The 23,665-nt window shown below is 39.5% G+C and overlaps 1 protein-coding gene and 1 long non-coding RNA gene across 3 annotated transcripts in view; one reads left to right on the forward strand and one right to left on the reverse strand.

Annotated features, from left to right (window-relative positions):
* BAIAP2L1 (BAR/IMD domain containing adaptor protein 2 like 1) overlaps positions 1–23,665 on the reverse strand; it is a 105,408-nt gene that overhangs the window by 60,893 nt on the left and 20,850 nt on the right. Inside the window, exon 2 of one of the 2 annotated variants that reach the window (XM_070567441.1) lies at positions 13,290–13,365. The exons of the other annotated variant lie outside the window; for it this stretch is intronic. Coding sequence (XP_070423542.1) covers positions 13,290–13,365 — 76 coding nt within the window. The remainder of the gene's footprint in view (positions 1–13,289; positions 13,366–23,665) is intronic. 2 annotated transcript variants of the gene reach the window in all.
* Positions 653–12,654, forward strand: LOC139074829 (uncharacterized). Its single transcript, XR_011524679.1, has 4 exons — positions 653–1,405; positions 1,740–1,860; positions 3,412–4,884; positions 11,675–12,654. It is a non-coding gene; the product is annotated as an uncharacterized lncRNA (long non-coding RNA).

Genomic DNA, 23,665 nt, shown 5'->3' on the forward strand with positions numbered 1-23,665 from the left:
GTGGCTCTCAGAGGGCAAGGCTTGCGCGTGGTAGTTGTGGCAGGGCAGAGGTCCCTCCACTGCACTTCCAGAGTCCCCCAGCCACTGGAGAGCCCTCATGGTATCCTCATCTTGGACCAGCCCCGGGGAACCTTCAAGCAGCAGATGCTAGAAGTCCAGAGAAGGCCCTGCCTGCTCCTGATGCCAGTTTCAGAGTAGACAACGTGTTCCTAACATCAAATTAGGGCTGGAACACATCCAACTCCAGCAAAAAATCTTTTCTGAGCTGGTTATCCTATAGCAATACAAGTCTACAACATTCTTAGTTAGAAGGACTTGTGTGGGGTGGCCTAGGAAGCTGGTCCTTCAACGGCATTTTTACTTTTTTTATTGAAAAAGACATTCTGAGACAAAAACAACTAAAATACTTGTTGCTAGGGGAAAATCGATGAAATTTGAAATATATTGTCAGTCCAAGAAACAAAGGAATTATCTGAAAAATAATTGAAATGCTCTACTTTTTTTCCTTTCCGTTTTGGCAGAGAGAAAAACTTCTATTGCTCTACAAGTTGGATTCTAATTATCTTAAAAATCTTATTTCTCCTTTCACACTGATTCTTACAAGAAACAGAAATAGGCTTCTGACTTGTTTTTCTTTTCTTTTTCTTGCAAGGAGAGTTGGGAGCAAGACAAACCTGGGTTTGAATTCTACCTTTACTTCAAACCACATGACCTCCTTGGGCAAGTTAGTTATCCTTTCTGAAACAAAGGATGTTAATCTATAAAATGCCCTGGCAGCATGAGCGCCGGATGAACAAATGGAAGCTGCTAACACCAGTTCCTTCCTTCACTTTATCAGCAGCTAGGTTTGAGGAGGCTGAAGGTATACACGAGCAAGCTTTTCAATAAGACCTAGCCTATTGAGTGTGATTTTGGAGAAAATTATTTATTTTATTTTAGTCAAAGACTGGCTTCATAAACAGAAATCAGTTTCTCACATAGCCTTGGAGACCACAGGTTTGCGAGCTAAAAGAGCCCTTGTAAGAGTCTCTTTGAAATTTTTTTCTTTTTCTTTTATAAAATTTTGAGGTTTTTTTTTTTTTTTTTTTTTTGAGGAAGATTGGCCCTGAGCTAACTGCTGCCAATCCTCCTCTTTTTGCTGAGGAAGACTGACCCTGAGCTAACATCCGTGCCCATCTTCCTCTACTTTATATGTGGGACACCTGCCACAGCATGGCTTCCCAAGTGGTGCCATGTCTGCATCCGGGATCCAAACTGGTGAACACCAGGCTGCTGAAGAGAATGTGTGCACTTAACCACTGCACCACCGGGCCAGCCCCAAGATTCTTTTTCTTTCACTGAGAAGAAAACCAGAAGCCACACCAGCTGGTCTGCCCCAATTTATCATGGATATTGTTTTCAAAAGGTAAGATTTAGAAAGGTATTTCAAGTTTAAAAAAGGTGGTGGTGGTAGGGTCTCACAGAATGAATTAATGTACAAGTCCAACTGAAGATTTGCAGGCCAAAAAAGTAGAATTTTCATGGCAAATTAATCTACTTTAGCATTTCTTATAGAGCTAAAAAATTACAAAAGTTACGGCTTTTACCATATATGTATACAAGTTTAGGAAATGTAATGTTCCACTATACTGCTATTTCATAAGACTAAGGATAACAAAGTAGAATTATATTAAAAAAAAATAACAAGTACCATTTATGTAGACTTTCCAACTCATCTCTTAAGTCAATCTACCCAACAGCATGAAGATACGGGTCAGTGATGTCATCACCCCATTTCATGAAGGGGAGTGGAGTGGGGCTATTCCGAGACATGCCCAAGGTCACTGGCAAATCAGAGGCATGCACACAGCTCCAGCTAAGGTACCTGACTTCCTCAGTTCTAAATTATGGTGCTTTTTGACTCTTTGGTCTCAGCTAGAACCGAAAAAGAGATGACTCCAACCTAAAAACAAGGTTTATAGCCAATAAACTGTCAGGTTAATATATGTAATGTTTTAGTATGAAGATTTTTAAATTGCAAGGTACCGATAAGCTAAAAAGCAAATTAGTATTACACAATATTTAAACAAAATTTTTGGTTTGCATCCACACATTAAATTGAAAGTTTTCATTAACTGTTGACTTATGTTTAAAACTATTTAACCTTCTCGGTTTAGTATAATATCCTTGCTTTTATGAGAAAGGAATTAACTTTTAAAAATTATATAATTTATCTATAACTAACACAGAATAAAATAATGTTTTCATAATTTTGTCCCCCTTTGTGAACACATTAGAGATTTTCTATCACTTGTTGTTCTAAGGAATGAAACACATTAGTTCTATTTTAGTGTTGACCAACTACTTCATTCTACTAGATAATGTTTCCTTAAAATATGATTTCATTAGGTTATGGATTTGCTCAAAAATCTTCATTGGCCTCCCGCTGCCTAGAGGGTTAGGCCACACTCCACAGAGTTCATGGTAGATTTTTACAGTAATGGCCTTCAAAGCATCACACCTCCTCGAATTCCCAGCCTGGGTAGTCCCCTACTACACTGATAGGTGGCTTGGTCATGTGACTGGCTATGGCCAGTGGGGTATCGGCAAGCATCACTCTCACAGGGGCTCACACTCTTGGAACAGTCTGCTGTGCCTGAGGGAGGGAGTGAGCTGAGCCTCCAGCCTAGTCCAGGCCCCAGCTGACTACAGCTGCAGGAGTGAGCCCCAAGGGTCCTGAGAACTGCACTGCCTTTACAGGACCATGCAAAATAATAAACTATTGTCTTAAGCCACCAAGTTCAGGGGCAATTTGTTATGTGGCAATAGATTACTGATGCATTACTAGATTCACATGCATTAATCATTGGGCCCGATTCCATCTTGTATATTACTATTCCCCAGCAGCTTCTCACCCATGCCAGTGTAGACCCCAGGTCTTGGCTTGGATGCTCTCTTTTCTGCCTGAAGCACTCGTATGCAGCATTTGCCTAATGAAACCTAAAATCTATCAGTTAGCTCAGTCCCTGCCTACTCCAATACTCACCAACCTCCACTACTCAAATTCCTGTGACGCTGCTCATCCCGTGCTCTTCATTAGCTGTGCCTGTTGCCCTAAGTTATAACCGGCTGACTGCACATCTGGCATCTTCAACTATACTACAGATTCTCACCAAAGACTTTTCAGATTTATCTAAGTTTCTCAATGGCCTCAGCAAAAACCGGATGCCCCAGAGAAATTCTGCAAAAACCTTATCGAGTGCAGAATAGTACCCAGGAGGTGTTAAAGGGATAAGAGCCCTTGGGGAGAAGTCCTTGGGGAGGGTAAGCTGCAGGCAGCTCACTGAGTCACCTTGTAAAACTCTGCCTCAGAGAGGCAGCTTATGCTAGAAAGAAAAAAACCACTGCAGGTCACAGTGATTTCCTTCACAGGGACGTATAAAGCATTGACTTTGTGGCCTTGTGACTAAGCAATCATCAAGGGAGAGTCAGCTGTGCAAGACTTCCCAAACAAGGTTCCAGCTCTTTGAAGGAGGGAGGAGAGCACCCACAGAAGTCACTGATACTGCTGGAGGGCAACGGTGCGAAATCCCAGGCTTGCTTTATTTCCTGGTCTGGTCAACAGCAGAGATCCAGAAAAAAGTAAATAAGCAGTTTACTTTTCCAGTGACTACAACAATAGCGTACCCGTCATCCAAAGTCCAAAGTCTGGCCAGCACATCCCCTTTCCTGGGGCATGCTCATGCTCAGGGTGTGTGAGGCCACAGGTTTATTTTCAAAATATCACCAGGGAGCAGCCAAAGGTGGGGTATGGTGAAAGAGAAACAAGAGACATGTAAAACACGCAAAACTTGATCTGAAACCTTCTTCAAATCTAAAACCGCCGGAAACTAAATTTTCAAATTATGTTACTTGGTGGTCTTAGTGAAACAGGGTAGACGGTGAAACCAGGGTCTGAATATTTTTGGGGGTGACACTTGCTACATAGGGAGAATTACTATTATTATTATTATTGTTTATAAGACTGGCCCTGAGTTAACATCTGTTGCCAACCTTCCTCTTTTTCTTTTTTCTCCCCAAAGCCCCAGTGCATAGTTGTATATCCTAGTTGTAGGTCATTCTAGTTCTTCTAGGTAGGACGCCACCACAGCACGGCTTGATGAGCAGTGTGTAGGTCTGTGCCCAGGATCCAAAATGGTGAACCCTGGGCTGTGGAAGCAGAGCGCCGTGAAATTAACCACTCAGCCACAGGAGAATTATTTTGACCATGTTAGAATTTGGTGATTGTTAGTATGTCAAGTTTTTAAGATGATCAGTGATAACATTCCCCTTTTAGTAGGGAAATGTGTGTGTTGATTCATGTCAGCTTCCTCAAATGTGTTAAACCTAGATTTACTACCTAACCTAACTGCAGTTTTGACCTTCTAGAAATGTAACCTTCATCAACCTGTCTGGAGTTTTCCAGTCAGCACCAACGAGGTAATCTGTCCTGTGGGCCCTCCCAATCTCCCCCACCAGAGAAGACGAGGCAGTCTGCATGACAAAACCATTGCTGGTTCCCTTCCCCCTAAAGAGATGATGTCCTGGCCCAAAATAACCCTTTCTTTTCTTTTGCTAATAACTTCCTTCCCCCACCCTCCTTCCTAGAAAAACTTTCCATTTTGTGTAACATCTTGAAGTATCTTTCTACTCTGCTAGACGGGGGGCTGCCCAATTCACGAATCATTGAAAGGCCAATTAGATCCTCAAACTTGCTTTGTTGAAATTTTGTTTTTAACAGATTTGGTGGCAGCGACTAGACTGAAGGAGACTTCCAGCAGCTTCAGGGACAACGAGAAACAGAGGCATGGCACTCTGTGAATCCTTTGGAGTTCACTGTCTTTCTTGCTGTTTCTAGGGCCATTGGTAAGTTCCTCTCAGTTTGAACTCCAGTCTCTTTCGCATCCAGCTCCCAATCTAACTGGCTTTTCGCAGACCACAGTTCCCAGGTTTCTGAGGGGAAACCCCAGGCCTTGCTTCTGCCCTCAGTTTCCACGGTGGGAATTGCTGGCGGCAGCCGCAGCTCTTCGTTTGTTCTGAGTCAGTCTGCAGTCCCCATTCTTTAGGGTCTGCTGGCTCAGTCCTCTCCCCAGTCCCCAGATTCTATCTCGGGAACTGCTAGTGGTTGCCAGCTGGAGTTGGACTGGGTTCAGTAAAGGCTATTGCTAATGGAGAAGTCAGAAGCCAGAAAGCTATAAACATTGAAGGGCACAGGTTGAGCATTGAAAGTTTGCTAGAGCACTTGCCACCTTAAGATTGACACTAGGCTACCCACCGACCTCAAGAAAATTTCTGCGCAATGAGGTACACTGTAGAGCACCCCACAATTCCCAACCCTGTGGCACACCCTTCTTAGGTATTAATGTGGCTCCAAGAAACCCAAAGGCCTAGCTAAGAGAAATGGGATCTTTTATCCAAAGAATTGAGGGTGCCACCTTTCAGCACAACTGCTTATTTTATGTTTAATAACTATAGTCCTGGAAGTTGCGGAAATCTAACAAGATGGTAAGATTTTACTAAAAACAACCTAGAATTGCAATGGTCATTGTGGGGAACATTCCAAATAGGTAAGATCATTTTAAAAATGCACTTAAAAGCAAAGGCTATGCAGAAGCCTCCAAAAGGTTTCGAAATTCCAGAATAGCTTCATTGGAAGATTTACAGCAAAAGGCTAATAAAAAATTAAAGAGATAAAAGGTACCTAAAACAAAAGCTACAACTCAATTCTTGGGGGAAGTGGAAACAACTGTCTTTGTCTTGCAAATCTCTGCAGAGCCAAGGACGAGGCTCTAGAAGTTCAAAGTTCACCTGCCCTTTTTGCCAATCCCCCAAACCTTGCCCACTCCTCTCAAAATGCTTGAAAAGATCTAGACATTGTAAGTAAAACTGTCCTGCACTTCATCTTGTGCCTGTGTGATGTAAATTTTCTATCCCCATCTCTAGGAACTGAGTCATTCTTTGAAATGCAAACTTTAGGGAGAAGTTTCTTCATCAGAAGGAAAAAAAAAAAAGGCATTTGAAAATTGGGCTAATGAAAAATCTTAAATGTCCTCTCCACAAATATTAGTAAAAACAAAAGCTGTAAGGTCTCTGTTTGCACCTGTCTGTGTGTTTGTGTTCATATATGCATGCTGTACTGGTGAGATTTTTTTCAACCTCTGGATGGTATTGCCAAAATTAATTTTATAAAGAGCTCTATTTAGTTGGTCTGAAGGCAAACACTTGTAAGGACTGGGTATTTTAAATTCTCAGAAATTTAACAGAAACTAAGGCAAATGCTTTTCAGATTTACACGATCTGGGAAAATATTAGCTATTAAAGCTAGTTTAAGTTCATAATTTTATTAAAATAGCCTTGTCTTTAGAATTATCAGCATTAAATATAATGCAGATAAACAACTTTTATTCTACCTGGGTTTACTAGTCAAATTCATATCTCTGTTGCAACATTTGTCAGCAAAAAACCCCTTAGAATGATGGCTGATTTTGTCTAACATCTCATGAAGTCTTCATGGGTAATCTAAACATAACTTTTGGGAGGAAATGATTTAGACAGATGTAAGTGGGATAAGAGTTTATCAACTTTTTGGCAACAATTACATTTTATGGTATGTGTACTTAAAAATAGTTTCCAAAATCTTTTTGGTAACTTGAAACCTTAGAGTTTTGCTAAGTTAGGTTAAATGATGGAAATTCATTGAATATCTAGATCATTTCCAAATAAGATAAAATACTGAAACATTAATTGCTAAAGAAATCTAAGTTTACTACTTTTGACCTCTTATTACAGAGAAACTAAAGCTATTTTGGTCTCTTAGTAAACAGGTTTTATGCCACACTGAAAAGCATGTTTCTACAAATTATAAAAGGTATTTACATAATTTGCCAAGCCACAGAATGCTAATATAAAAGACAGTTCACAATTGCTTACTTCTTAGCTTTCACAGTAGCAACTAAGGCTTCTAAGGGTTAAGAATTCTAATTAATATACATAATTAAACCTACTAGAAATAATAATGGAAATGACTTTGTATGGAAGAAAAGTAGGATGTGTTTTTTGGTTAAGAAAAGGTATGAGGTATGGAGATACATTCTTGTTAAGGGAAATGAGAGTAATTTTATCTAAACTAAAACTTTTAGTTATTTCATAATGGCAAAGAAGAAAATGAAGGACAAGTATAGACAGAGAAAATTGGGAAGAGAGAAAAAGAGAGAGAGAATCTTGTGTAATCAGCCTGGCTAAAATTAAATTGCTATTGTGGAGGTTTTAAGAATGAGTTTTAATACCAATAGTGTATTTATGTAAAACTAGAACTTGATTTTCTTTCGTCTGTTAAAAGAACAGTTTTCTTGGACTACTGGTCTCCTGATAACAGATTATGAAACGAAAGCAAAAGTTTTATGTTTTATCACAATAATTTTCTGTGCTTTATCAGGTCTTTGATTACTTAAGTAAACTTAGTCTTCTTGATATTAAAAAAGCTGTTTTGGGGCTGGCCTGCAGTGTAGTGGTTAAGTTCACATGCTCTACTCTTTGGTGGCCCAGGGTTCACAGGTTTGGATCCCAGGCATGGACCTAACACACCACTTGAGCCATGCTGTGGCGGCGACCCACATACAAAACAGAGGAAGACTGGAACAGATATTAGCTCAAGGACAATCTTCCTCAAGCAAAAAAGAGGAAGATTGACAACGGATGTTAGCTTGGGGCCAATCTTTCTCACCAAAAAACAAACAAAAAAAGTGCTAAGTTTTGCTCAGAACTATGTAACCTTCTACATTTGCCTGTGGGTCTTTGTCACTTTGGTGAAATAGATAACTAAGTAATGTTTCACAGTGACCTGTGATCCTACTGGACCAACTGTTTTAAAACCTTTTGATTATCTTTGACAAACTTCCCAAAACCAAATTCTAAATGATCTCCTTTCTTTTTTCTTTTCTTTTTTTTTTTTTAAAGATATGCTTTTTGGTGAGGAAGATTGGCCCTGAGCTAACATCTGTTGCCAGTCTTCCTCTTTTTTTTTCTCCTCAAAGCCCCAGTACATGGTTGTATATCCTGGCTGTAAGTCATTCTAGTTCTTCTAGGCAGGATGCCACCACAGCATGGCTTGATGGGCAGTGTGTGGGTCTGTGCCCAGGATCCAAGCTGGTGAACCCTTGGCCACTGAAGCGGAATGCATAAACTTAACCACTCGGCCATAGGGCCAGCCCCTAAATGAACTCCTTTTCACCTCTAGCTTACTGCGGGATTTTTCAGAGGGTCCCTGAACCATCTCAGAGAGAGAGATAATAAACTAATTAGGCTTATTTGGTATGTTAAATTGCATGGGAAGCACTGTTAAATAGGTGATGCTAAACATTCTTTGATTATATTTGTGTAGATATATGATTATAATTTTTATGACTTTGTGTTTAAAATATTGATGGTTCTGTCTTTCCCCAGATATAAAGAAACCTTCTTTCTTTAGTTAAACTATGACTAACAGCAATTTGTAAAGTTACTGTAAATTTGGTAAATTTGATCTTCATAAACAAAGATGAAAACATTTACTTCTTCTACCTGATCCCTCCAGAATTCAGAAACTCTTAAGTATTCTATTCATGGCAATATAGCTAGTTATTTGTATAAGTTCAAAAAGAATCCATTCTCCTTGTAACAGCACATAATGGGAAACAAGGGTTTTCTTATGTCCTTTGGAACCCCAATCAAAAAATGAGCAACAAGTAAACAATCTTCTTAACTGTTATTCTCCAACCTTCTGAAATTGCTGTCATAAAAATTTAGGCTAACACTAAAAAGGACTGATGTAAGTATCAGGGAAATGCCCTTGCTGACTTTCATGCAAAGGCAGGAGCAATAGAATCTATAAAGATTGTGGCACATGTGGCTGAAGTCCATTCTGCTTCTGCAAAAAATAGCCCCTCATTGTCAGACTTTTGCCATCCTGATGTCCCTGTAATGTGACAACAGTCTGCTCCTGAATCAGAGAAATTAAGATGAGTACATAATGGCTGTAAAGTAAACGAACAGTCAGGGCTATGGGAAACCCAAGATGGCTACTTGGTTCTTCCTAGCTCCCTGGCAAACCCCATTTTTTGGTTTTTGCATTACTTCACCCACCATAGCACATTTAAGATGACTCAAACTACGAATAGATATCAGTGGGGAGACTTCTATAAAACTGTGAAAACTGTCTACCAGCAATGTCTGACCTGCTAGGTCCATAATCCTGGAAAAACTATTTTTGTCCCCAGAGGCCTCAAACGTCCTCCCTCTTTGAATACCTGCAGCTGGACTTCATTCAACTGCCACTTAATATGGGTTATCAATATGTTCTTGTTATTGTATTATGTTTTCTGGATGGGTTGAAGTCTTCCCCTGCCACACGGCTGATGATCTCACAATGGCAAAGAAACTGTTAGAAAATGTGTTTCCCACTTGGGTCATACTTTCCACAATCTCCAGTGACCAAGACGCTCACTTCACTTGGCAAATCATAGAAGCCCTAACAAAAACCTTGCAAACTTCTTGTAATTACCACTGTCCCTATCACCCTCAATCATCAGGCAATGTTGAAAGAACTAACGGCATCTCCAAAATTTCTAAACTTGCCGAAGCTACTGGATTCCCCTGGCCTAAGTTATTGCCTTTGGTCTTGCAGACTGTTCACGGTACCCTCTTTGGGAAACATAAACTCACTGCACACAAAACAGTCACTGGCAGACCAATGTCAATTGGTACACAACCTTCTGCTGATCCCTTCTTGTCTCGTGCTAGTATGAGTGGCTACTGTAAGTCTTTAATGTCTTATGCTCAAGCCTGTCATCAACAGGTTAAGCAAGCTTTCCTGGATCCCAATTCAAAGGATCCTGTTGGTTACAATCTAGAGCTTGGTGACTGGGTTTTCTGGAAATGTCACCAGAGGAAGAAAGCCCTCAAGCCCTACTGGAAGGGACCTTACCAAATGCTCCTGACCAGACACTGCTGCAAAACCAGGAGGCACTGAGCCCTGGATACATGTCTTACAGCTAAAGAAAGCTCCACTTGACATCTGGTCCTGCAGAGACACTGGAAATCTCTGATTCAAATTGATAAGGAAAAGAAGTAGCTGACACTGAGGTAGACTGCTTCTGCCCAAGATGACGGATTAAGACTTCATACTTGAACAGAACATAAAACCCTTTCTTCTTTTCTTTTCTTCTTCCTGTCCTCTGACATTGCCCTGGAAAGATAATGCTCTCTCTTCACCCTCATGTTCCCAGGATTATCTAGATCAGATTAGTCCCTACTAAGAAATCTCACCAGCAGCACCCATCTTTGCAAGGCATTTAGGGCAACTCTTTATATTAGGCTAGGAGATTCTCTTCCCACATGTGCTAAAAACCTGACTGACCCCTGACTTGAATGGGCAAATGCAACAATGCGTGTGAATGAATCCATTATCAATGTCACTTTATTGGAAGTGGTTTGGGTCCCAACAGGATTTATCTCTGTCTGTGGTGGTTATCATTCTCCTTGAGCCTATGAATGCCTACATGGCTGGCACACAGCTGGGTAGTGCCTCTTAGGTATCTAACTGTGACCCTAACTGTTCTAAAAAGGACCTACCAGGAGGCTTGCATGATTCAGGATGCACTTGCTTTGGTAGGGCCCCACTTCCCCTCGTTAGGAAGAGATACAAATGGGAATATAAAAGAGATCTCTCCTTAACTCTTGAAGATATTGCCAATTCCGTTGCTAAGGCTATATACTTCCCAACAAAAATCCTTAGACTCTCTGGCCAAAGTTGTTGTTGATAATAAAATAGCCGTTAACTATCTTTTAGCTGAGCGATGAGGTGTCTGTGCTGTGGCCAACACCATCTGCTGTACCTGGATCGAGACTCCTGAGGAAGGTGAAATTCAGTTACATAAGATCACTGAGCAAGACACTTAGTTTAAAAAGATGACTCCTTCCCTGGGGTCTTTGATTTATTTGATTTTGATTGGTTCGGGTCTTGGGGACTGGGGGATCAGAATTTGCCGCCCTAAAATGTGTCTCTTTGGCTTGATTACTTTTTAAGAACAAAAGACTCAGGAAGAAACTTTGACCTTCCCTCTAACTGCCAAATGAATTTAACATAGAAGGCCTGTTCCAGGAAGGAGCTAATACCATAAGGTAACTATGGTATAATATAAACTAGGTGTGATAAACACAGAGGAACAAAGCAAGGGCCATTTAATCAAATTCCTCTCCATCTGTCATTGTTCTTACAAGGCATGGTCAACATTTATTTACCAAACATTTGCTTTTCCATCTCCATGTAAATTGCCTTCCTCCCCTTTGAAGTTCCAAACCACTACTCCCAGCATCCTCCTTTGTCTTTAGCTAAAGATGGTACTTAAGGTGATGGTTTTGGCCACTTCGGCAAGTTACTCAATTTTTCTGGGTTTCTCCCATGTATACATGTTATTAAATTGGTTTGATTTTCTCCGGTTATTCTGTCTCATGTCAACTGAATTCTTAGACCAGCCAGAAGAAGCTAGAGGACAGAGGAACAGTTCTTCCTCCCCCACAGGACCATGGCTCCAAAGTATACGCCAAACATTGGGAATTATCCTGCTTATAGTCTCCCTGCCAGAATGTATCCTCAAAAGCTTTAATTCTGTGTTCACAGCTGCTGATCAACAGGGAAAAGATCTCCCTAAGACTGGAACAAGAAAAAAGCAGCAAAGAGGATAACCAACTTAAAGATTGTGAACCTGAAGCTGTGACCTGTGAGTGTCACAGAAACTAAGCAAAAACATCATGACTTGTGATACCACACAGAAGACCAAAAAAAGCCACGAAAATTACAGAGTGGTACCTGAGAGTGGTGCTAATATCTTAAGTTTTTTTTAAACACTTTTTTTTTTTTAAAGATTGGTACCTGAGCTAACATCTGTTGCAAATCTTTTTTTCTTTTTTTTAATTTTTTTCCGTCTTCTCCCCAAAGCGCCCCCATACATAGTCGTATATTCTACTGGTAGGTTGTTCTGGTTGTACACTGTAGGACACTGCCTCAGCATGGCTTGATGAGCGGAGCTAGGTCTGTGCCCAGGATCTGAACCGGCAAAACCCTGGGCCACCAAAGCGGGGCATGTGAACTTAACCACTCGGCCACAGGGCTGGCCCCTAATGTCTTAAATTTTGATCACATCGCTCAGACAAGCTGAGAGGCTGATCAAAAAGGGGAGATTGTTAAAGAGAAAACCACAGGCCCAGAATGGTGTTACTTGTGCTAAAGTGCTAAAGCCCGTGATAACCAGATCTAGATTTAATACTTAACCTACTGCAGTTTTGACCTTCCCCAGAAATGTAATCTTCCTCAACCAGTCTGGAATTTTCTGGTCAGTACCAATGAGATAATCTGTCATGTGGGCCCTACCCTTCCCCCCACTGAGGACGAAGCAATCTGCATGACAAAACCCTCCCCCGCAAAGAGATGATGTCCTGGCCCCAAATAATCCTCCTTTCCTTTTGCTAACAACGTCCTTGCCCCACCTTCCTTCCTATAAAAACCTTCCACTCTGTATAACTCCTCAGAGTCTCTCTCTACTTGCTAGAAAGGGTGCTGCCCGTCATGAATTGTTGAATAAAGCCAATTAGACCTTCAAATTTATTTGGCTGAAATTTTTTTTTTAACAAACGAAACCTCTTCAAACTAGCAAACAAGTCTGGTTCACAAAGAGATTCAAAAGTCAGTGGTTGAGTTCATTTTAAATGAAGCACTCATTTTGAAATGAGAATCTAAGCTCAACCTTTAATTTAGATGTTTTTTCATTCAGGCTAAAAATTTTACTTCTCATGTTACTATCAAAAGTGATATACCCAAAGGCAAGAAACTCTTCTATATAAATAAAAGGAGAATAATCCTATGTGGCAGAACACTAACATAAATATTTTAAGTACACATTTTATGTATGTTATTAGTTCACAAAAAATTTGGTTTAAAAACTAGAAAACATGTTTATGGCAATGATATAAAAGATTGAGCCATGTCAAAAAGCATGATTTGATAAGTAAAATACATCACTTATGGTAGCCTATTATTCAAGTTACTTATCTCAAATACACTAATATCCTATCATTGCAAAGTTCTGTGAATTCAATTAATTGTAAATAATTTCCACCAACTTAAAGATATTTTAAAAATTCACTATTAAGCATTTAAAAATAATTAAGTGAACTATTTACTTAATGGTTTTTATATATACTCTATATTCATAAATTTAGAAAATAGAAAGACTTACCATTAACAGCTTTTTCATAATTTTTTCCTAGGTTTATTAAATTTCGTAGCCCAGGATTGAACTGTTCCACAACATTCTGACAAACAAACGAAACAAACAAATTAATAAAATAAGCGAACAACAGACCAAGCAGTCTTTACATTTTGCCACTGCACAGCCTGGGGTACCTATGTAGACTCAACAGTGTAGTCCACAAAGTCATAAATGTTTACTTAAAAATAATGAACAGCACCTATTTCCTTACGGACGGAATAGGGTGCTTGCACTGGCAAGGCCTATGTAACCCTGGCAGCTCTCCAGTTGCCCAAGGGCTACCTAGAACCTATTGTAAATGCAGCAAGTAGCAGACATGCCGTCTCTACAAAGCGTACCCTGAAGGGGCTGTGGGCCCAGAAGTTGATGCTCTCTTTTGGGTTTAAGTAGGTTAACAGTTGTTACCATAGTCTTAAGAAACAGGTGTGCATGATCAGAACTTAATTATATGGCAGTGTTTTGACTATCAATCAAATAGAAATTTCCAAGAGATACTGTTTGTACTATGTATAATTACCAGGGCAGGGTGTAGGAGTGGGTGCTCCTAATGGTCCTAGGACACAGGCCAGCCTGGAACCTTGTTTCCAGGTGGTCACTGGCATTTTCCCCTAGAGATCAGTTTATTCATCTAACTACTTATGGCATAACTACCGCATGCTAGGTCCTGTGCACACAGTAGTGGGTGGGAAGACGTTCCCCCTCACGAATTCATGATGCCATATCTGTGCAGATGTCATGGTTTTCATTTTTCAAAGTGTCATTCCTGTATCACCAGAAAGTCATAAACCTAGAGACAAATGCTATAACAAGTATAAGACATGTAATTGTTTAGAACGTTGGTCTAAATTTAAAATATCCTAAATCTGAAGTACAGACAAGAAATCATTCCTATGGGGCTCTGAGTTCTTGACTCAGGACACATGGTGACTACATTTGTTCCACCTACAAACAACAAGCTTCACAATATTAATCATTCCAGACAGACCACTCAAGTCTCTACTCCCTCTCCCAAAAAGTGCACTCTGTTTGTAGATGACCAGGCAGTGAAAAGAATGAAAAATGACATTCAAAGAGGCAGACAGTCACACACGTGCTCTTTGGGATAAAAAGGTTCTCCATTATGAGCTAGTAGAGAGAACGTAATGACTTGTTTTATCAAAAGGTGATAAAGGCTTATTGCGAAAAACAACCCCTGCCTCAACCTTTCCCCACCCCTGGCCTTACTCCAAAGAGCACTTTCAATTAAGCTTTTATTTATTGCCATAGTTTTGAATAACATTCTTGATTTCTTGATTTCTCAGTTTTGGACAGTAACTATTGGCTTTCTACTACAGGAGATGAGGACTTAGCTCTCCACATCACCCCAGCTTCCCTTCTGCAATCCTTCCTATATAATTAAATGACAATTTCCTGGTAAGTCAATAGTCAGGGTTTATTATGACTTTGCAAGTACTGGTCACTACAATGCAAGGAATGTACTAGGGATTACGTTTCCTTTCCTGGTACAGACTTTTTGTTTCTCCTGGGATTAACAATCATCTCATTCCACCCCCACTCCTCCCATGCTTAGTTTTCCACGTATCTAGAATTTTTCCACATGCTCCATCAGATCTAGCAGAAGACTATTAACATTATTTTTCAAACGTGCAAAGTTGTCAGCTAATCTTCCATTCCATTTTTCCCCCTGAGCTTCCTCCAAGGACTCTCTGTCCTCTTGCTCAGTCTGTCCTGACTGTCCCTGTGACGCTGCTGCCCCTTCATGTCCCCTTGGTCCCCTGTGTTAGAACTCTCATTAACTGGAATCCACATCTTTCTCTCTTCATTCATTCCTATTTGCTGGAGATCATTCTCCAAGATTGATCTAAGAAATGAAGTGTGAGAGGTAAATCTGAGTCCCCAAACGTCTGATATTATCTTTACCTTGACATTGATTGGTATTTTGGTGGGTAGAGTATTACATATCGAAAGTGATTTTAAAGATACTGCTCCACTATCTTTAATATTCAGTTTTGCTATTGAGAAGTTGGCAGTCATTTCTTCTTCCTTTGTATGTGGGCTTTTTTTTTTCCTTTGGCTTGTTTATTTCTGGAGGCCTTCTCTTTATCCCTGTGTTTTTGAAACTATATAAGGGTCTGTTTCAGTGTGAGTACTTTTTTCATTTATTTTATTGAGCACTCAATAGACCCTGCCCATATAGAAAATTATGTCCTTCAGGTCTGGAAAATGTTGTTTGTTTTTTCTTTGGTGAGGAAGATTGTCCCTGAGCTAACATCTGTGCCAATCTTCCTCTATTATTTTGTATGTAAGATGCCACCACAGCATGGCTTGATGAGCACTGTGTAGGTCTGCACCCAGGATCTGAACCCGCAAACCCCAGGGTGCCAAAGCGAAGTGTGTGAACTTAACTACTAGGCCACTGGGCTGGCCCCAAAAATGTTACTGTTCTGTTTCTTGTCTCTTTATTCTTTCTGGAACTCTGATGAGGATTTTACACATTCTGGACTTATTCTCTCATCAGTTTACCTTTTTTCTCTGCTTTTCCACTTTTTGTTCTACATCTCTGATAGATATCCTCAACTTTACATTCCAAATCTTCTATTACATTTCAAAAACTTTTGATATAGTTTTAATTTGGGCTCTTTCAAGTTTTTGGATTATTCCTTTTAAAAAGCATCCTGATCTTGTTTTATGGATGCAATATCATCTCTTCCCTAAATAAATTGTAGTTTTTGGTATTCTCTTCCAGTTCTCCCTATTTTCTCCAGATTATTTCTTCTCATTGTTTGGTATCCATCCGTCTTCTGTGTTGGAGGCTTTCTTCAAATGTCTGGTGATCCTTGATCATCTGGTCATATTTACGAATAAAGCCCTACAATGCTGGCTAGAAGCTTGTGGGTGTGTATACAGGGTGGTTTTTGACTAGCAGGCTTCATTCAGAGTGGCTGGACAGCAAGGCAGCTGTAGAGAAACTGGCCACATGACAGTAACCAGAGCCACTGGGTTTCTCCAGAGCAGTTTCTAATTTCCTCTCACTAGGTGGGAAAGGGGGCAATCACCAGGTGGTCAGCTTTCCCAGTCAGGAAGAAGGTCGAGAATCTCACAGTTTATTGAGCTGATTTTTACTGAATTCCCCTGTTTTCAGTTCTGAGCTTTACTCCCTCCACCCTTGGCTGGTGTTTCCAAGTTGAGAGCTTCTCTGATTCAATGTATTCTGAGATTAAATCTCCAGTCTGCCAGGCAGAGGGAGATGCTGGCAGCAGTGGTGGTTGGGTAGAAAAGGGAACCTGGCAGTTAAACCAGCTTGCATGACTCCCATTCTAGTCCTGTGTGTCCCCTCGGTCCCTGCCTTCTGTGCGGCCTGCTCCTTAGCCTTTGGGGTTCTCTCAGGTGAACGGCTCAATTCTCATCAGTACTTCTCATCAGTCGTAACTCCTCTTAAGGCAGTTACCACTCCTCTGTCCATTTTCTATCAACTGATATTTCTGTTTTCAGGTCTCTACACCATGGATTTATAGGTTTTGGTTTTTGTTGTTTTTAGTTCCTTTGCCATCATTTTAACATATTCTCAAAAGAAAGAAGAAAAACACATCAGATCAATCTGCCATGCTTAACTGGAAGTCCACTCATCCTGTATCGTTGGGATAACAGCCAGTCAGCTATTTGAGCCTCATTCACAATGAGTAGCTATGAAGCCCCAAAGCCATGTTGACTCCCCCACCAGTCTCTCTGCGAGGCAGTAGGCCTCAGTAACTGATCACGGAGCCCTGTAGCCACAGCTGCTATTTCTATCATCTTTTCCCAATTCTCTTATTTTGTTTTCAAGTTTTTTATTTTGAAATAGTTTAATATTCACAAGAAGTTGTAAAATCTGTACAGAGAGTTCTCATATATGCTTCCCCTGATGACAACTTATATAACAATAGCACATTATCAAAACCAGGAAACTCATATTGGTACAACATTATTAACTAAACTACAGACCTCATTTGGATTTATCAGCTTTTATAGCACTCATTTGGAGGGTAGGGTGTGCACTGTTTCTATGAAATTTTATCACATGTATAGATTTGTATAACCACCACAATTATAATACAGAACTGTTCCATTAACACAAAGACCTCCTTCATGTCACCCTCTTATAGCCACATCCTTCCAACCTAACTCCTGGCAGCTACTGCTCTCAATCACTATAATTTTGCCGTTGTGAGGATGTTGTATTAATGGAATTATAATGTATGTGACCTTTTGAAACTGGCTTTTTCACTCAGCACAATGCCCTTAAGAACCATCAAAATTGTTGGGTGTATCAATAGTTGATCCCTTTTTTTGCTAGTAGTGTCCCATAGTATGGATGTATTAAAGTTTATCCATTTACCTGTTGAACATCTGGGTTGTTTCCAGTTTTTGGTAATTATAGATAAACCCGATAGAGACAATCTCATACAGGTTTCTGTGTGAACGTAAGTGTTCATATCTCTAAGATAAATACCTAGGAGTTCAATTACTGCATCATATGGTAGGTATGTGTTTAACTTTTAAGAAACTGCCAAACTATTTTCCAGAGTGGCTGTACCATTTTACGTTCCCTTCAGCAATGTACGAGATTTCAATAATTTTTAAAAAATCGAATAACTTTATTAGAAAATGGTTACTTTCTAATAAAAAACCCACTATTTTTTTCAAATATCTCACTTAAAGTTCTTATAATAACATTATGAGATGAAGTTTGGATAAGAATATAAGGTATAATAAAAAAAAAACTTTTTAAAATATCATTTAAAATTCTTATAACACTCTTACGAGGCTAAGTCTGGATGATAAGAATAAAAGGAAACCGATGCAGAGTTAACCTCGTCCTCTAGCGTATAAGCAGTCACAAAAAGAAGCCCAGTCCTGCGTCCTTTCTTAACATTATTCTTAGTTCAGCTTATCCAAATAAGGGGAAAATATAATTTGATTTCTTGATATAAGTCTTGAAATGTTTACATATAACTCCTATCTTAAAATATCAAAAACAATGAATTAACGAGAACTCTCAAAGTTAACACAAAGCATAAGCTACTATCCAAGTGAATCTATTGGAAAATAAAGTTTAACTGGGACTTGAGATGACAACCAGCTTCATAGAAAACAATACAAGAGTTGTGAAAGTTCAACACACACTGCAATTCTTTATTGTTTAAATTTAGCTACAGAAATTCCCTGGAAATTTTGGCCTCTGCGAACAGTGGAAAATCCATTTCTACACTGGCTCTTGGCCATTAATCTAGTTCTTTTAGCTGAAGTACATGTATTTTTAAACCCACAAACAAAAAAGCAGTGCTGCCTTTGTAGTCCACAATTCGTAAAATTTTATAGTAGCAGTGGACATCCTGTGAATTGAATGAGTCCCACATTGTTTTGGGAGGGCAGTAGTTGGGTCAAAGGTCACGCTTGTCAAGGCTTGTTAAGACCTGAATTGTTATAGAGTCTAAAATTTAGAGAGAATCATCAGTAGCAATCAACAAATCCATTTTAAGTTTGGCACTAAGAGAAAAACGTTTAAGATACCAAGTATAAAAACAAAATAAATTACAAAAGCTATCAATAGGCCAAGAAGCACTGTTTTGTTACAATCAATAACAAAAAATTAGTATGTACTCCACTAGTTACTGCCTGGCAAGGAGCATAAGTTACCAAACCAGTTTCAACCAGAAGGAGTTTCACTGCCATTCAGAGAATACAGATAGTCTGGGCTAAAATGACTGGCGATACCACCGATCCCCATGTGCTGAGTCTCATACGAAGAAGGGCTGTTTCTATCACGAAAGCTCAGCAGAACTGGGGAATTAGCAGTTAGGCATTTCAATAAAATGTTGAGGAACAGACCACTTGGAACCTACAGGCACTTCCCACCAGACTTCTGGCTGGTCTATTTCATTAATTCCCTTTGCCTCCTGTAAAGTTACAGATCACAACTTTAAGACAAATTATACAATCTTATGGTGGTTTTAACTTTCTCACAATTTAGATTTTTCTTTCATTTTCAAAAAATTATTACCTTTATCAGTATAGAGCTATAGACCATGAAGCATATATCAATACAATTATGACTAGCCAGATAGTTAAACTGAGCTGACTCTAAATTTCTAAGAATTGGTTTCTCTTTTCGTTTCTTTTTCCAGTTCTCTACATGATGAAGGACAAATTATTTCAGTGCTTTATTTTTTAAGTTGAAAAATGTGGGTAGTATTTATACTGGCATAAGCTTTAAAAGTGATTTAAGAATCTAAGTAAATAGAGAGTTTTATAACTTGATTCAGGTAACACATGTATCCTTGAAAATTGACATTATTTTGTTCTACACAATTTCATACAAATTAATCTAGCACTATCACAAATGCTTAAACCAATCAAGGCACGTTCTAATTTCCTATGACAAGAATATTTGTTAAGAAGAGTTAAGTATTTGAGAATATTTCTAGATAGATGTCATTTGCAGAAAATCTTGCTTCCTCCTTCCTCGTATTGTTAGGAGCTGCTTTTCCTGGACTAACATCATCAATACTTGATCTCGTCCCCTGCCTTTAGGGAAAGTATTAGTGAGTAAATCTGGCAAAAAGGTAGCTGCTTGTGCAGCTAACAGATGGTCAGAAGAATCATGTTTTTCATATCCATCTTGAATGGGGAGCAGAAGCCAAGTAAAGGAAAACTAGACAATTGAGATTTTTTTTTGAACTACTAAGAGCAGAAATACTCACAGCCAAATATATAAACACATAAAAATGCTTTCCATCAGTCAAATCTGAACAATGTTTTGGCCTCTGATCAGTCTGTATTATCTATCTATGCTACTAGCTATTGACTTGCATTATGTATCAATTTGTATTATCTATAATCTGTAACATGCCATCCCAGTAGCAATGGGTCTGGAGGGATGGAGGAACACGGCATGAAAAAAACTTTGGCCTTGAATCTTGGGCAAATCACATCCCACCTTGCTGAGCCTCGGTCTCCCCTATAAAATGGGAATAATAATAATTTCCATATCAGGAGGGTAGGAGGATTCAAAGAGATAATAAGTAATATTTATGGAGCACTTATGTGCTCTTCAAAGCACTTGACTCTTAGTGCACAATGAATCAATTGCAATAATTAATATTACAAGACAAAAAGCTCTAAAATACTACTCAACTCTTCAAATGTCCCCAGGTACCTCCTCTTCCTCTGCAACATGAAAACAAATGATACTGGCATACCTACCTCAAAGTGTCACATCTCTGGATGAGAGAGACCATGAATACAAAAACCTCTAGAAGAGTGTGCAGTACAAAAAAACCCAAAGGTGTTATTATTATCTGCTTTATTCAGTTGAAAACATTCTATCCCTTTTTTTCATTTGAGATACATTTTGATGTTTATGGAGTGCTACTATGTTTCAGGCTCTATGACAAGCATTTTAGATGGGTTTTCTCATTAGATCCTAACACTGTGATTATTATTTTCCCTGTTTTAAAATGAGACACTAAAACTTTCAGATGTTAAATTTAAAAATCTTGCTGAAGGTTCCATAGGCAGCAAGAGGTGGAGTCAGGTTGAGGCCACCTCCCTACTAACCTCTGCACTCATCCCTCAGGCCTCAATACATGTTCCTTGAAGTGAATTGTGCAATAACGTGAGATGAAAACACTTTTATGATGGAGCACTATTTTAGTATGAGAAATTATGGGAGTCTCTACAATATTTTCCTTTTCTTTTTAGAAGCTTTCTTGTAACTTACTCCAGATTTTTGATGAATATAATTAATCTTCTAATAACACAACAATATGGACCAACCCTACCCAGGCAAATGAATATTTCTGACCGTCTTCCTTCCCTTAAAAAAAAAAAAAAGGAAAAGTGCTACATGGATGTCAGCAACATAGTGGAGTGAGCTGTTCCTTTTGTCTCCCCTCCTTCAAACTACAACTAAATAGGCATTCATTGATAAGTGGAGGATACCCATACGGTATATCAGGACGCCTGAGAGACCCGTGCAGCTATACATCTAAAGGTGGATGGACTACCCCCAGGGAGGTGTTGGAGATAGGTGAGCACTCTCTGGGCCCCAGGCAGCCCAGTGCATGTGTGAGACTGCTCTCCCAGCTGGAGACTCCTGTGGACCTGAGGGTAGGAGCATGACTGCAAAAACAGGTGATGGCAGCCCTGAGCCCCCACGTTATTGCTTCCCCCTCTGGTAGGAGAGTCCACAGGGCCACAGAATCCACAGGGAGCAGCTCAGGCTCCGACGCAATGGAGAAGCCCCACCCCCCAAGCACAAAGCTGCTACGACCTAGAAGCAGACAGCAGTGGAGCTGCGAGCCCAGCTGAATGAGCTACTGGCTACCTCGAACACCCATAGTACCGCTGTGGCCCCAAAGGAGAGAGTGCATCTTGGCCGGACTGTGGGAACAGTCAGCAGCAGCTGTGAACCCCCGTGTGATTACTTTTCCATTTGGTGGGAGACCCCACAGGTCTGCTGCCATCCCAAGGAGCAGCCAAGGTTTGGATAGGCACAGCTGACAGGGATTGAGACAGGCTCAGATTATACAGTCCCTGCCCACCTGCCCAGCCCCTCCCCCGCCCCATGGCAGCAGGTGGAACCTACAACCAGATACTATCACTATGTGATAGCACAAATCCACTCTATTAAATGGTATGAAGAAATATATTAATACTCCAGACCAGAAGGAAAAAGACAAACACCCAGAAATAAACCCTGAAGGCACAGAAATCTATAATCTAAATGACAGAGAATTCAAAACAGCCATCATAAAAAAACTCAATGAGTCACAAGAGAATTCACGAAGACGGTTCAATGAAATCAGGAACAAAATTAATGAACAGAGGGAATTCTTCACAAGAGATCAAAACTATAAAGAAAAACCAATCAGAAATGTTGGAGATGAAACCACAATGAATGAGGTAAAGAAAAATCTGAAGTTCTTGAATAATAGAGCTGATTTTATGGAGGATAGAATTAGCAATCTAGAGGACAGGAATATAGAAATGTTTCACGTGGAGGAGGAGAGAGAACTAAGTCTAAAAAGAAATGAAGAAATTCTCTGAGAAGTATCTGACTCAATTAAGAAATGCAACATAAGGATTATAGGTATTCAAGAGGGAGAAGGGAGGGAAAAAGGAGCAGAGAGCTTGTTCAAAGAAATAATAGCTGAGAACTTCCCAAAACTGGAGAAGGAGCTGGAATTACATGTAAATTAAGTCAAGAGAACTCCCAGCTACATCAATGTAAAAAGACCTCCAAGGCATATATTAGTAAAGCTGGCAAAAGCAAATGACAAAGAAAAAATATTAAGGGCAGCAAGGCAGAAGAAATAACCTACAAAGGCACCTCTATCAGGCTTTCAGCAGACTTCTAAGCAGAAACCTTACAGGGTAGGAGAGAAGAGAATGATATATTCAGAATTCTGAAAGACAAAAACTTTCAGCCAACAGCACTATATCCAGCAAAAATATCCTTCGGATATGATGGAGAAATAAAAACTTTCCCAGATAAACAAAAGCTGAGGGATTTCATTGCCACAAGACCCCCCCCCCCAACAATAAATTATCAAGAAGGCCCTCATACCTAAAAAAAAAAAAAGAAGGATTTACAAAGCCTTGAGCAAGGAGATAAATAGGCAGACAAAATCAGAAAATAGCAATTCTCCATCAGAATAGATTAGCAAACAACTCTAAAGGTAAAGGAAAGGAAAACATAAAAAATAAATACAAACATTTCATTTTAACTACAAATTCATAACACAAATGGAATAAGTTGTGACAACAACAACTTAGAAGGGGAAGAGGAAAAGGATGGAACCTGCTTAGACTAAGGAAATAAGAGGCTATCAGAGAATGGACTATCTCATCTACAAGGTCTTTTATACAAACCTCATGGTAACCACTAAACAAAAAATCAAAACAGGGACACAAATGATAAATAAAGAGAAAACCATCATAGAAAGCCACTAAACTGAATTGGCAGTCTGAAATACACAGGACAAGAAGCAAGGGAAATACAAAACAGCTGGAAAACAAGCTATAAACTGGCAGCATTAAGCCCTCATATATCAATAACCACTCTAAATGTAAATGTATTGAATTCCCCAATCAAAAGACACAGAGTGGCTAGATGGATTCAAAATCAAGACTCAACAATTTGCTGCCTCCAGGAAACAAATCTCAGTTCTAAAGACAAAGACAGGCTCAGAATGAAGGGATGGAAGACAATACTCCAAGCTAATGGCACACAAAAGAAAGCAGGTGCTGCCATAAATATATCAGACAAAGTAGACTTCAAGATAAAAAAGACAATGAGAGAC

Source organism: Equus przewalskii, chromosome 12 (genome assembly GCF_037783145.1).
Source record: "Equus przewalskii isolate Varuska chromosome 12, EquPr2, whole genome shotgun sequence".
Taxonomy (NCBI): domain Eukaryota; kingdom Metazoa; phylum Chordata; class Mammalia; order Perissodactyla; family Equidae; genus Equus; species Equus przewalskii.